Below are 15,339 nucleotides of genomic sequence, written 5' to 3'. Positions count from 1 at the left end.
TTCCTTTCTTCCTCTTTTCTAATTTGTTATGCTAGATGTTTCCCTGGTTTGTTTGCATTTTCAATATGATTTTGTATCTTTTTTCTACAATCCCAATAAATCAATGTTTTTAACTTTATTTATTATTTCAGTACTTGTCACTTTCATTGTTTTTAAACATTATAAGCTTGATAGACATGGGAAAAGCTTCTGAGAATTAATTACTAGTTTTAAAATAGATTGAGTTCTTTCAAAACTTCATTCCCCTTCAAATTTAAGATGACAGTTTTCTATGAAACAAACAGTTGCAATGGCACTGGATGAAATCAGCGACAACTATTAAATAATATTACATGAAATATGCAAGAACCAGTATTCAGTGATGAATAATTATATTTTGAATGTCCAGAATCACTTGAAAATTTAAGAAGACAAATTTGCCAAATAGCCATGTAAAGATCCATAACAGAGTACCAAAAGTGCTAAAATATGACATTCTCCACGATTGGTGGAGATAGCAGTCAGATAGGGTTAACTCCATCCAGTATCCCATAGGGCTGGCAAAACCATCCTCCGTATAGCTCCTCCCCAGCTTTAGATTCAGCCAGTTTTGGACTGGATGTGTAGTTGACTTTCTCTTCAAATTGATAAATATTTCTTACTAATTGGACTTTGACAAAATAATTTTCTCACCCTCTGCCATCCTTAACATCGTAAGGCAGAGGAGGTGCTTTGTTCAATGAGAGGCTCTGCCCCACACCAAGGATCCAGCCACATGGCTTGGAAAGCCGTTTTGAAAGCATCAGAGCTTTCCCTTTAAGGGCGGCATGTTGGAGCCTCCTTTAGATCAGCAGCTCTGACACTTGAAATTGCCCCGGGGACAAGCCCAAAGTTGGTAACCCTGTTCCCTCTGTCGGTAGAAGAGCACAGCAGCTGCGGAGCTCAGAGGAGTATTGGTGGCTGTTTTCCTTGGCGCGGGAAGCAGCGGGTGCCTTTTTAAGACAAGGGAAACAGAGGCAGTTTATTTTGGCACAAAGAACAGCAGGCGCCATTTTGGAAACCAGTCGGTAACAGGGCCCTTTTACCAGCACAAGCCTTGAGGGTGGCTGTTCTATTTGCACTGGGCTATTGCTTCCAATACAGGGGAAGGGGCAGTAGCCTCCCCTCATGATTCTCCTCCACCAGAGAGCCCTGTGGCTGGGCCTTCTTCAGCCAAACCTTCCAGGAAAAGGGTGGTTGCCAGTGACAGAGCTGAAGTTGGCTAAAACAGCAAAAAAAGGTGGTAAACGACATCACAAACCCGCAATCCACAGGGCTTCTTCCAGCAAAGACACTCAGGGTGGCAGAGAGAGCCCTCATCCATTACAGGTGATCTTTCTCCAGTTTCGGAGGATTCTCTTTCTTCCCCAGAATCTCCTTTTCAATTGGGGGATGGAACAGAGCTTTTTGATCCCCCCCTCATAGTGGGGATGAATCCCTTGGGGGTGTAGGGCCCTCTCCTGAGGCAGATCAGGCTTCTTCCTCCCCGGGGTTTCTGGGGTTTCAGCCAACTCCAGCTATAACCCCGGTTGTAGCAGCCATTATAGCCTCTGTTATGCAAAAAGTTATAGCTGTGGAACTTCAACACAAGGGATCTTCTAGGCACAGTTCCAAGTCTACGTCTGATGGTTCCAAATGTAAAAGTAAGAAAAAGCATTCCTTAGGGCAGTGATGGCGAACTTTTTTGGCTCGCGTGCCACAAGTGGGGGGAGCGCAGGGGGGTCGTGTGCGGGTGTGCCGCACCCATAATGCAATGTGCGACCCCTCCAGTGCGCATGCGCGCACAATGCGCAACCCTCCATTTTTACATGCTTTTTTCGCCTTCCCCAGGCTCCAGAGGCTTTATAGGAAATGACTTCCGGTTTGCTCGGAGGGTCGTTTTAAGCGCTCCAAAGACGTCAGGGAAGCCTCCGGATCGTCCCTGAAGCCTTCAGAACGCTTAAAACAACTCTCCGAGCAAACCGGAAGTGACTTCCGGTTTGCTCAGAGGGTCATTTTAAGCACTCCGAAGGCGTCAGGGAAGCCTCCGGACAATCCCTGAAGCCTTCAGAATGCTTAAAACGACCCTCCGAGCAAACCGGAAGTCACTTCCAGTTTGCTCGGAGAGTTGTTTTAAGCATTCCGAAGGCTTCAGGGAAGCCTCCGGACGGTCCCTGAAGCCTCCGGAGGCCCTCTCGGAGGGCGGGGGAGGCTCTTTTCGCCCTCCCCAGGCTCCTATAAAGCCTCTGGAGCCTGGGGAGGGCGAAAAATGGCTTTTAAAAAGGTGAACTCAGCTGGCCAGCACGCACATGTGCGCTGGCCAGCTGACTGGGCAGCACCTTGCGTGCCCTGACAAATGGCTTCGCATACCACCTGTGGCACAGGTGCCATACGTTCGCCATCACTGCCTTAGGGACTGCTCCTTCTGAACGTTCAGTGTCTCAGGCTTCCACATTGGGGGACGAAGAAGAGCAAGCACCCAGAGATTCAGACCTCTCTGAGGATGAAGATCTGGGCACGGATCAGCCCACATTTGTGGGGGTTTTTAAGCCCGCTCTTTTTCGCTCCTTATTGTTTAAGGCCAAGAAGATAGCAGGCTTTAAATCGTCTATAATCCCTAAGACTACTGTTGCAGAGACAGGGGATTCAAGGACCCCCTTTTTCTGGAACCTACTGTGGAAAAGGAGGTTGTTTCTTCTCCTAGAATCTTCATGGATGTGGTGCAGAGACAATGGGCCACTCCTGGCTTGGGTCTTCTGCCCAATGCCCTGGATAAACAGCTTTACAATGTAGGCCTGGCTCTGGTCAAGACTCATGAGGTCCCTTCTATAGACCCCGCCAGTAGTGGCACTAGCTCCCCCCAATACGGCGGCTAGTACTCCTGAAAATTCCCTTAAACCAGAAGACAAGCGTTTTGAACAAACTCTTGTCAAGGATCACCAGGCTTTGGCCTGGTGTATTCTGGCCTCCACTTCTGCTTCATTTTTTTAGCAGATCTGCTCTCCTTTGGCTTAAACAACTACAGGGCAGTATTCCCAACAGGGATTCCAGGGCCCATTGTGATAGCAATCAATTGAAAACTGCATTAGAATTTTCAACTGATGCAGCACTAAATGTGGTCTTTTTCGCTTCCGAGGCGATTGCTTCCACTGACACCTCCAGACAGTTGTTGTGGCTTAAGCAATGGCAGGCTGATGCCAGGGCCAAATGGAGGATAGCCTCCTCCCCCTTTTGGGGGGAACATCTCTTTGGGACCCCATTAGAACATTTATTAGTAGAGTCAAAGGACAAGTATAAGGTCCTACAAACGATCTTTCACAAGCCGGACAGCCGGACACCTACTCCCTTCTATCAATGCCCATCCTTTTGGGGGTCAGAAGGGGGTTTCTACAGCCCTCTTCAACAGCGTCAATCTCAGCCTCGACAAAGTCCCAATCAACAGGAGAATAGATCCAACAGAACCATCCAGTGATACCCACCCAGAAAATCCTTTAGAGGAGGTTTCAACCAGTCCTACTGACGTCAAAAGTGACTGTCTGGAGAATCTCCCAATAGGGGGCCAATTGGCTGTGTTTGTAGAGCGATGGGAAGACATAACAACAGATACCTGGGTTCTAAAGACCATCAGGTGGAGTCTGGCCCCGTAATTTCAAACCGTCCGAGACATTTCGTTCCATGTCCAGTGTCTCAGGACATGAAGAAGAGACAGCTGGTGGAACAGACCATTTGCCATCTTCTACATATCAGGGCGATTCAAACAGTGCACAAAGGCCAAGAACAGCAGGGGTTATATTCCCGTCTGTTCGTGGTACTGAAAGCCTTGGGGGAATGGAGATCAATTCTAGATCTAAAATTACTGAACCACTTCATCATTTATCGAAGGTTCAAGATGCATTCCCTGCAGTCCATCTTGGAAAGGACAACCTCCTCTCCTCGGAGGCCTCACAGAGGCATACCTACACATTTCTATTCTTCACAAACACAGATAGTTTCTCCAGTTCAAGTACGTGCGAAAGCATTATCAGTACCAAGCCCTCCCCTTCAGGCTGTCATCAGCCCCAAGAGTCTTTAAAAAGGTTCTGGCGGTAGTAGCGCCCCATCTCCGCTCCAGGTCGACCTGGATTCTAGTTTATCTGGATGATATTCTGTTACTATCCCCGTCAATCAGACAAGCTCACAGGGACATTCACACCACTATGCAAGTCCTTCAGGAACTAGGCTTCTCAATCAATCTGGCAAAGTTATCTGACCCCGGCCACTCATATTTTACATCTGGTGGCATTAATAGATACGGTGCAGGGCAAGGTGTTCCTCTCTGCAGACCGATGGTCCAGCCTATAGGATCTGGTCAGGACAATCCATGCCCATCGAAGAGTTCAACTTCTCCAATTATCTCATTTATTGGGGAAGATGGTATACTGCTTTTACATTGCGCCACAGTAGCAGGTACCATTGTTTGCAAAGGTACCTTCTCCCGTACCAAAAGATTGACCTCAACTGCTCTCTACAATAGGTTTGTGACAAAGTCTTTGGGGTAGTGGCTGTCACCGGCACTGAATCAGGGGACTCTGTTTCGAGAGCCGGGGAGAATCACACTCACCACAGACACCAGCCTGGTGGGGTGGGGGACCCACCTCCAAACAGGGATTCACCTTGGTCACGTGCCAAATGGGTCCACACCATCAATTGGCTGGAGCTTCGGGCAATCCACCTATCCCTATTGCAATTCCAGAACACTGCACAATGCCCACGTTCTCGTCTTCATGGACAATACCACAGCAAAAGCGCATGTAAACCGGCAAGGGGGGGGGATGAGGTCTGAAGCACTAATGAGGGAGGCGCTGCTTTTAGGACTTTGGGCGGAAGCCCATCTTCTTTCCCTCCGAACAGACCACAGATACGGGAGACTGGTCCTCAAGCTCTTTGCCACAAGGGAAAACGCCCACCTTACAAGGTACTTCACCAGGTATGCGGCTCTGGGGTCAGAGGGAGTAGGCACTTTGCTGTGCCCATGGCCCCCGGGCCTTCTATAAGCGTTTCTCTCTCTGCCACTGGTACAGAGAGGGGTGCGGAAAATGCTAGAGGAAGAGGCAGAGATTCTTCTCCTGGTGCTACATTGGCTCCATCAACCCTGGTTCAGGGACTTCATGACTCTCTCTGTAGCACCTCCATGGCGCATTCTGATGCACAAGCTCTCCCTCTCACAAGGATCAATCCATCATCCAGATCCACATTGGTGCAGGTCATTGTATGGAAGTTGAGTGGGAGGCGCTAAGAGCAGACGGTCTGTCAGACAGTGTCATTAAGACCATACAGGCTTTGTGACGCGAGTCTACGACTCGCATATACAATGCAACTTGGACATAATTTGCCAGGTGGTGCTCCACCCACGACATTGTACCACTATCGGCCTCTCTGGCCAATGTCTTAGACTTTCTTCAACAGGGCCTCATTAAAGGTCTTTTGCCAAACATGTTGAGACGTCAGGTGGCGGCCCTCTCGATGGTGAGCCCATCTCTCATCAGACACACATTCAATGATTTCTCTGAGGAGCGACCAACATTCGTCCTCTCACCATTCATAGGTACCCAATGTGGGACCTAACTAAAGTTTCAGACTTCATCACCAAGGCTCCATTCGAGCACTTACGGACTGGCTTACTGACCGGCCCACTACAATACCTCATTCTGAAGATCACCTTCTTGATCATAGTCACTTCAGCGAGACAGATTTCTGAAATTGCCATTCTGTCTATTAGAAGCGACCTCCGTATCTTTCATGCGGACAGGGTCGTTCTCCGTCTTGATCCAGCATTCACTCCCAAGATAAACTCATCCTTTCATAAGATTCTGGAACTTGTTCTACCAAATTTTTTTCTACCTGCAGTGAGAATAAGCATATCAGGTAAGTACCAATGCCCATTTTCATCTGAAAAATTGATTAACAACTAATATAAACATGAAAATAACTTGTTTAGTTACTTTACAAATTAAACCATATGCAGTTTTAAAATTCCCAAATAAAGAAGTGTTTTTAAAAAATCTTGTTTTATTATTTATTTAATTTGTATAGTTGCTCCTTTCACCAAAAGCAGCTCTTGGAAGCATACAACAGAACTAAAACCAATGAATAAAAATGTGAAAGCATTATCATAATTATAAAACATTATAAAATTATATATATAAACAAAATATAAACAAAATTGCTGGCATAAGGGACATCTCCCCTGAGGCCAACCTTCCACTATAACAACACTGCCTATACCGTGCCAAATGTAGCTCCCTAGCCAAAGGAGCCTATAGTATAGATCAGTGGTTCTCAATCTGTGGGTCGAGACCCCTTTGGGGGTCAAATGACCCTTTCACAGGGGTCGCCTAAGACCATTGGAAAACACATATTTTCGATGGTCTTAGGAACCGAGACTCCAATTTTATGGTTGGGGGTCACCACAGCATGAGGAACTGTATTGAAGGGTTGCGGCATTGAGAAGGTTGAGAACCACTGGTATAGATAGATTGATGTTAAATTAGCTAAACTCAATAAGCAAATAAGCAATAGATTTATGGAATGAATTGAAAGCCAACATACTTGATAACATTTACCTGATAACATTTTTATTATATAAAAATATAAATGTTTTGTGAAATATTTCTTCCCCTTGTCATAGAGGATAGAAGAGATATTTAAATTTACAGTCAGAATTTTTAAGAGATAGATTAATAATAAGGTATTTATTTTCAAGCTTTGCATTTCAAATTCAAGTTTGCAATGTATGTATGTATTTGAATGTTTTTGATTCAGAATCATTATTATGCTTGGATGCACAATTATTACTTTTCTGTGCAGTAAATTCAGGCAAATTAACATCAGATTTAAATGTGTATTCTTAGAAGTTGAAACAAATGTTTCATTGTAAAAGATTACAATAAAATGTACTGTTCAAGGAATATTTTTATGCCAACATATTTTTTATTTCTTTTGCTTTATTTATTTATTTAGCCATACTCTAAATAAATACGTACAAGGAATAAAAATAAATATGAAATTCTTATTCTAAAGTTTTAGGTGAACGTTTTCATCAAAAATATGCTATCTTACTCTGAAAAAAATATTTTTTTAATTATTGGAAAGTTTTAATTTTGCATAAAATTATAGTGACATAGATGCACAAATTGTAGTCACAGTTTTCTTCAACTTTTCTGATAGATTGGTCTAAGTCTTCTGTGCCCCCAAATTCATACTTAGACTTCTATAGAATGAGTCTGTGCTCAATATAATTATGTATTATGAACAGAAAACAGGCTAAACTGTTGAAAACATTTTTAAGGACATGAGCAAATAAAGAAGATTAAAGAACAAATTTATTATTTTATTAAAGAAAAAGATGAATGGAAGTGTCTAATCAAACTCTCTTTCTGAAGAGAGATTTAACCTAAGTTCAGATTTTTAAAAAAATATCTCTCAAGTACTTTTTAAGATATATGTAGTATTGAACCCCTTGATTTGACTGTGACAAATAGCATTTAACTGTTTGATTGGCCTGGCGTGGAAAATAAAACATTATTCTAATTTAATAGTCATTCGGAAAACAATATTGTTTAACAATATTTCTTATCTTAAAAATACATGAATTTATCCTCTGTTTTTAATGACAAGATAGGAAGATTAAATCTTTTGTCCTGTTTTTAGAAAATGCTGCATCATGTGATAGGCATATTCAATTTAATCATTTGTGAGACTGATAAATACTTGATTGTTCTTGACTATATAAGTTAACATGTGACAGTACATTTGTGTATTCAGTGTGTTAAAATGTTCATTTAATGTACCATATTAATAGCTAAAATTTTAATGGGATTGGGGGGTGGGGGAGACAGGAAGCCATTAGATAAATGGTTCATCTGAAGTCCTGTCCTCTGGAATCTGGCCACTATTAGTTGCAATTCTTCTTACACATTATGCATACATTTCTCAGCAATGCAGCGTTTGCAGACAAACAAATGTAGTTTGTGGATTAATTATTCTATAATAACTTCAGCCTAATATTTGTTGTTTCTTATTATATTTGAAGCAGGAATTGGACAAATTTCTTATAAGAAATTACAATACATGTAGTTGATATATACACCTATTATTCAAACTGATTTTTAATGTTTCACAAAAAGATATTAATGAAGGAGGGGAAAAACAATTCATATGATGAACAAGTATGATCCTGTAATAAATCCTCTATCAACATATCTCCAAAACTGTTTTATACCATGTAAAAAAAAATTGATTATTGAAAATATATTCTTTTTCCAGAAGTCTATGTGCATTTATTTTGATTCACTGAAGAGATGTGTATACAGACTTTTCATATTATAAGTCCTGCATATTTCTTTGTTTTGTTTGTTTAATCAAGCTGCAAATGGAATATAAAATTGCATGAGTAGAAACATCCTTGCATGACTGGATTTTTACACTTTCTCTGTTTTCCTTGCATTTCCTCCAAAATCAATGTACTGTGCAGAACGGGTATTGCAGATACAAAGAGTGTATATGGAGAGGTATAAATCACTCCCCTTCTCCAGTTTCCTGAACAAAAAGTTATATTAAGAAGGAGGTTCTCTTGACACCTGCTCTTTATTTCTACAACATTGTTGAGATGTTAACAAAAATGGTTATTGTAACACTAATACATGAACATTCTCTGATAACTATCAGTTAAGGCACTAGGGATGCTAGTGTCCATATGAAGCTTCATCATTGGTTGGATTTATTGTCAAGATACAGGAGTATGTAATTGCATACCATATTTTTGGGAGTATAAGAAGCACCGGAGTACAAGACACACCAAGATTTTGAAGAGGCAAATTTTTTAAAAAAAAGTTTTTGCACTCTGCAGACCTCCCTTTTTGACAAGACCTCTTGCATGCATAGTCTTTAGGGGGCTTATAGAGTGCTTCTGGGGGGCAAAAACGAGCAAAAAAGTGGCCCATTTTTCACTCATTTCTGCCATCCCCAGCCTCCAGGAGCAGTCTGGAAGCCTCCTCAAAGCTATGCATGGCCATTTTTGCAAAGGAGACAGGGTTTCGGGAGGCAAAAAAAGATGTTGTATTCAGTGTATAAGATACCCAGATTTTCACCCTCTTTTTTGAAGGAAAAGGGTGCTTCTTATACTCCGAAAAATACGGTATATTACATTGTAAGATTTCTTCAGATTTCATGATTTATTTCTGTTGATTCTTTATTTTTATCTACATTTTGTATTCAGTATGAAATAAGCATTTTGTTTCTAATGCAGATGTGATGAATGCAGGCTATGCTATCATTTTGGTTGTTTGGATCCTCCCTTGAAAAAATCTCCAAAGCAAACTGGCTATGGATGGATTTGTCAAGAATGTGATTCTTCCTCATCTAAAGTAAGTTAATGAGTCTTATGAAAATGCAGATAAGATTTTGAAAAATATTTCACAAAAGCTCATATTCAGTTCCTACTAAAACACTGAAAGTCAAAATTCGTGCTGCTGTGATTGTATAATTGTATAATTATAATTGTTTTTGGCAAAGCATACAATGATATTTACAATTTTTCAAGTCACTGTGTTGTATTCTTAGTAATACAGAATGCTCTATACTTCTTAAGAACTTAATGCATGTCTGTGACAATTTATTGAATCATACTATATTGCTAAATTGTTCACTATAAGAGGCCTATATTCTGAATATGTTGGTTCAATAGATGCATGTACAATGAAATTGGAAATATAATTGAAAATATATGTAAATACAGTGCATTATTGCTTACTGTTCTTAATTCTTTTGATAGTATTTGATAGATTCAGTCTTTGTATATAATTTACATGAATTTTGAAATAGACTATTTTAAGCTGTGAAGCAAAACAAGGTTATAATGTTCATTTCAAATAGAAGAGTAAGTTATGCAGTGAATATTGTTAATCAATTTTTTTTGATAAATATATAATTTTTGGCATAGGAATCCTTATAAACATTCACTGGTTTTGAATAGGTTTATTTGCAGAAGGTCAAAAAGATCAAGATGGTATCTGCAGCCACACAATTAAATCTCCAACATTATGTTCATAAAAGAGTATAGCTTCAAAAGGCATCAGGATGACTCTCTTGACCTATTCTTTGACAGACACACAGATTCTGAACATTGAAAAACATTTAAATGGTCTGGTTTCTGAGTGAACTAAAAATGGGTACAGTATTATTCTAGGCAATATTTCAAACTAAAACTCCTTGGAGATAAATAACTGAAAGCAACATGAATAGGAATAATTTATTAATAATGTTTTCTTACCAGCAATGTTAACTTAAAAAACAGAGCTTTGGTACATAGCAATCTTACCTCTTGTTTGTGATAATCTTAGTTAATTTTTATCTGTTTTCAGCATGGGCAAATTTAATTATATTTGAATGTTCATAATAGTTCGTCATAAAGCAGTATCTCATCAGTTTTAAAACAATTGTTCTGTTTTGTAGTATCATAATTCATTTTGCTGAATAATACTTCAATTTAAGTAAAACAGTGCAATGGCTTTCATTTTAAAAATCTTTTGGCATGTTTGTACACTTTAAGTGTTAATTATATAATGAGTGCTTCCAAGTTTTACACGTTTTTGGGCTCAGTCCAGAAAATATCTTTATCAGTTGCAAACAGTTTTTTATTACCTGCATAAAACCCAGCTGTGGGATGAGATCGTGTGTTGCAGTCCATCTCATGACTGTGTTTCCCCATCTAACGTTTAATTAGTGCATGATTTCTCTTTTCTATTGCACATTTCTCTGTGTGAGAGAAAGGCCAGAACCTTCAGCATATTGGAATTCTTAGTTGGGGCCTTAACATTAACTTAATTATATGTAGCTCACACAAACACAGATATTCCGATGGATCATACATGAGATAAATCCATTGGAAATGGAAAAGTAAGTAAATCTTGCCTGTTTTTTTTTTTAAATTTATGACAATGAATTGCAGACTACAGAGCTAACTTGTCAACACCACATTTTCTTTCCACCATTAAATCTATATGTGTATATTTCTATACACATCAGCAGTTTCATGTATATGTTCAAATAGTGAAATAGCATTTTCTTTTTAGGTTTTAGTTTTTTCATACAGTATTCTTATACCAGTGAAATCAGAGTCAGAAAGGATTATTCCAAATGAAAATTATAAGAGAATATTAGTGTTTACTCACCTGAGCAGTCTGGTGGCCTAGTGAAGATGCTCACCTCCCAGTTGGTTGAGAGTTCAATCCTAGGCAACAAAAGGTGTTTCTCTATCAGGGCACAAAGAGAAAATATATTCTGTGATCTCCATGTAGGCATTCGAAAGGTTATTCAGCCAGTAAACGGTCAGCTCCATTCAGTCGCCCCAGCACCACCCTGATAAAAGGGGTTACAGGGTTGTAAAAAGAAAATAAATAATATTTACTCACCTATTAAAACCATCAACTTAATGTAAATATTTTGAGCATAATTGTAATTCTTTTAGTTCCAGAGTCATCTAATTCTTACCCAGGGATAAGTACAAAAGTGCAGAAGGAGATCTTTGAGCTATTGACTTGGATATGGTGAACCATACTACCGATGTCTTTATCTGATTTGAGATAGGATGGCTTGAGAAATATATGGAAAAGGACTGGGGATCTGTAGGTATAGCCTGCTATAAAAAGTAGCATCATTCCTCTTTGCAAGTCACTGAACATATGTTAATATGTGGCACAAGTGATTTTTGCCTTTTCTGTCACTAAAAGTGGCTGTTGAAGAAACATCACATTCATTGTGCTGATTTATTCAAAATATTCCCTCTTTATAGAAAGTTTTAAAAAATGGAAAATGCTTTACAAATAGTGCATATATGAACATCACTACTACAGGCAATAATATGAATTAAAAAGCTAACATTGATTTTCTTAATAATCTTAAAAATATAGTATCTGAATATCTACTTTTGAAGACTGAGGTTAAATAAAATGAAATATAAACTTTAATTGTATTTCACATTTTAGTTTCACTAATCTAGAATAAATCAATTACAGTGGTAATGGGTGCACCATTTGAGGACCTGAAGGGCCAGATTGGGGATAGATATATTTGAGAAGATCTGTCTATTTGGTGACTAATAATTATAGTGTGGTAATGCATAATAAAATTTCAATTTCAGTTTTCCAGTATCTTTTGAATTATAAAAAAGCCTCTAAGAAGATGCTCTGCTAGAATAGAATGTTTATTTTAAAGCAGCAAAAGGGCGAATTGTCACATGTAAATCCAGGAGTATGGTCACTGTCAAAAATATTATAGGCATTGATAGTACCTAGCTATATAACTGCATTTTGCTCAGCCTTTTATAAAAAATAACAACAGTGTTCAGTAATTATTTTGCTAGTTTTGCGTAGTTTAGAACAGGTGACATGGTATTCCTAGACATTTCCGGATTTTACTGGATGTTGTGCAAACATTATCTGAGCAATCAGTGTTAGTTATAGTGTAATGAAATCATGATCACTTGTGAAAAAATGTGTGATACCTTGCACAAAGGCTTTTGCAATCAGAAAAAAGTTTTATACTACTTCCATAAAGATGAAAATGGGTTTCTTAGGAGGTAGTTAGACTAATTAAAGTAGGAAAAGGAAGAAAGATTTCTTTAGACCTTTTCTTTAGACTTTATCATGCTTCACATTCCTTACTGAAAGCAATTTGCTTTTTCCACACAGGACAACTAAGTACAGTAAGATATAATTTTAATTTAGGTTAAGATAATTTGTTTGAGACTAATATGCAGATTCCCCTTGGATTCTTCCCCCCCCCCCCAAATTGGTTTCCAAAGCCGCATACTCTGTCTGTAGTGAACAAGAGTAAAATTGTTACAGAATATAAAAGCAATGTATTCATTTTGTTCCTAATTTTTCTCAAGGAGTTTTCAGTTTTAAGATCTTGGATTTGTCTGCCATCTATGAAATGTGGCCTTGCCTCTCTCCCCTTGAAACTAATGCTTAACTAGATCTTGGCCTGTACTTTTCATTTCTACTAACTGCAAAATACCTTATGTGTTAAATATAGGGTGAAGTGGATGGAATGAAAAACAAGTATCAGGTAATTGTTAAACATGTAAAATTAGATATTTATTTTCTAATTTAAATAACAGTGATTGTTGGCATATATACATTGATTTTAGTATGACTATCTAACTGTTAAAATACTACAAATATTTTGTATAGTAGTATTTATATCTTATGGAATACAGACCCACAAAATAATTGTATGTATCTTGCAGTGTAGAGCCAAAACTATAGATTGTGTTAAGTACAGCAATAATTTCAGCCAAAATGAAGCCTGCTGCAAAGCACCGAAAAAAGGAAGAGCTAATTCAAGACAAAGGTGAACACAGGTTTATGCTGGCTATATTTAAGTAAATCCCTAGATTTATGTCTAAAAGCCCTTTTGGCTTTAAGATAGAGTAAGTCCTCTAAAAAGGGACTTTAACCTTTCAAGATTTGAGATTCATGGATAAACTAATGTATATATGTATCAACAATGGCTGAATTTCTTCCTTTTGACAAATCACTTACATCTCATTAACTTGTCAGGTTCCACTATTGAACCAGATTTAAATCCCCAAGTATGCTTGCAAGAATGGCCCTAGCTTTTTCAAGTGGACATAATTCCCTTCACCCAAAAGGTGCATGCTTTCATGTCTGAACAGCCATGTTACTTGTGGGCTAATTCACGATGCGGCTTTCATGAAGGATCATATGAATGTTTTGGCAGCATTGTTTTATCATTCATCATGCTTTGTCAACTTTGTGCTCCTCCATACCATATATTGAAATAACATTACTGTAGAGATTCTTGCATTTGGAAGGGAAGATTTCTTGTTAAACACATAAACCACTAACTAAAGAATTTGAAAAGACATTAGAGAGCATTACTACATACATGATTTACAATGTAAACATTCATTAAGATGATATCTAGGTTTTTTTACAGAAGAAAAGCCTACCCCATCCAAGTAAATCTGCCCTATAGTTGCACAGTTCTAACTTTTATAATTTCCAGAAATTAATTCTGTTTCCTTATATGTTGATTTATTTACTTTTCTTTGGAGCAATAGACAACAAGTCTAGTCCATTTTTTCATAAGTGTTCTTAAAATGTTTAAGAGTATTATTTTCCCCTATATCTTTTTCCTATATTAAACAACTATTAATATGGGACTTGTTTTTGTAAGCTACCCAGAATCACTGAGAGTGAGTAAACAGCCATACAAATTTTCTTAAATAAATAAAAATTTAAACACATGCCTTTGACAAAACATCAAAACAGCCATTAGCAGTTTGATACTTTTATATGCTTTGGACCTAGATATTCAGTTAGAATATTTTAAGAATGCAAGACTGGAAATTGATCAACTCGGGGGGGAAATTATTTTTAAATATTTAATATTCAAGTGTCTAGTCAAACTTAGAAACTTGCTGCCTATTTCACCAAACCTCTAAGCTATTAATATTGATGATGCTTAGAACATATTATGCAGACATATCAATAGTCACTTAAGTATTTTTCTCAAAAAGGTTATGTTAACATACATTCTAGCAGAAAACAGGTACTGCTATTGTAACATTTATTTTTATTTACATCCTATCTTTATTAATTGTATTAATAATTCAAGGAAGCAAACGTATCTAATACTCTTTCTTCCTATTATTTTCCCACAACAACCCTGTGTGGTAGGTTGGCTGAAAGAAAATTACTTGTCCAAGGTCACCGTACTGGCTTTTATGCCTAAAGTGAGACGAAAACTCACAGACTCCTGGTTTCTAGCTTTGAGTCTTAGATCTGATATCAGTAGTGCTAGACACTGTCTTGAAAAATGGAGCACTGATTCTCAGTTTTATAGTTTTAAACTGGATGTGCATATTTTTACTGGAGAACTGTCAAGTTATCATTGTTAGAATATGAAATAATTTATAATATTATAAATTATATTTAGCAAAGAACTATAGCTGAATTTTCCAACTTTTCCTACTCAGAAAAATCATGTAGATAATGAATTCTGCAGGAGACCCAGGATGTTTTTAGCTTCCCCAAAAGATACTAAATTGTTTAAACACTGCACGCTATAGTGCAGACTATTTACTTGAGTGTATCAAATGACTATTGCTTTGGGAATATTACTTTTATCATTTCTTCTTGCTAGTATAGATTTATTATTGTACTTTGGTCACATTTAATCAGCTACTGAATTTGGAAAATGAAATATACCAGACTGAGCAGTATCTGCATCAAATAAGTTTGTCCTAGAGTGAGGTCCTGAGAATTAGAACCTGAA

The 15,339-nt window shown here is 38.1% G+C and overlaps 1 protein-coding gene across 10 annotated transcripts in view; it reads left to right on the top strand.

The window, feature by feature from the left end:
* PHF14 (PHD finger protein 14) overlaps nucleotides 1–15,339 on the top strand; it is a 152,962-nt gene that overhangs the window by 75,593 nt on the left and 62,030 nt on the right. For 9 of the 10 annotated variants that reach the window (XR_014176826.1, XR_014176827.1, XM_081971459.1 and 6 more), the window contains 2 exons: nucleotides 9,284–9,401; nucleotides 13,072–13,104. Coding sequence is in view for 8 of the 10 variants with exons in the window: in XM_081971459.1 (XP_081827585.1) it covers nucleotides 9,284–9,401; nucleotides 13,072–13,104 (151 nt within the window). In the remaining 2 variants the exon portion in view is untranslated. The remainder of the gene's footprint in view (nucleotides 1–9,283; nucleotides 9,402–13,071; nucleotides 13,105–15,339) is intronic. The other variant, XM_081971461.1, reaches the window with a different exon arrangement.

This window comes from Natrix helvetica (genome assembly GCF_964273705.1).
Source record: "Natrix helvetica genome assembly, chromosome: Z".
NCBI lineage: Eukaryota > Metazoa > Chordata > Lepidosauria > Squamata > Natricidae > Natrix > Natrix helvetica.
This window is presented reverse-complemented; position numbering and strand designations above follow the sequence as displayed.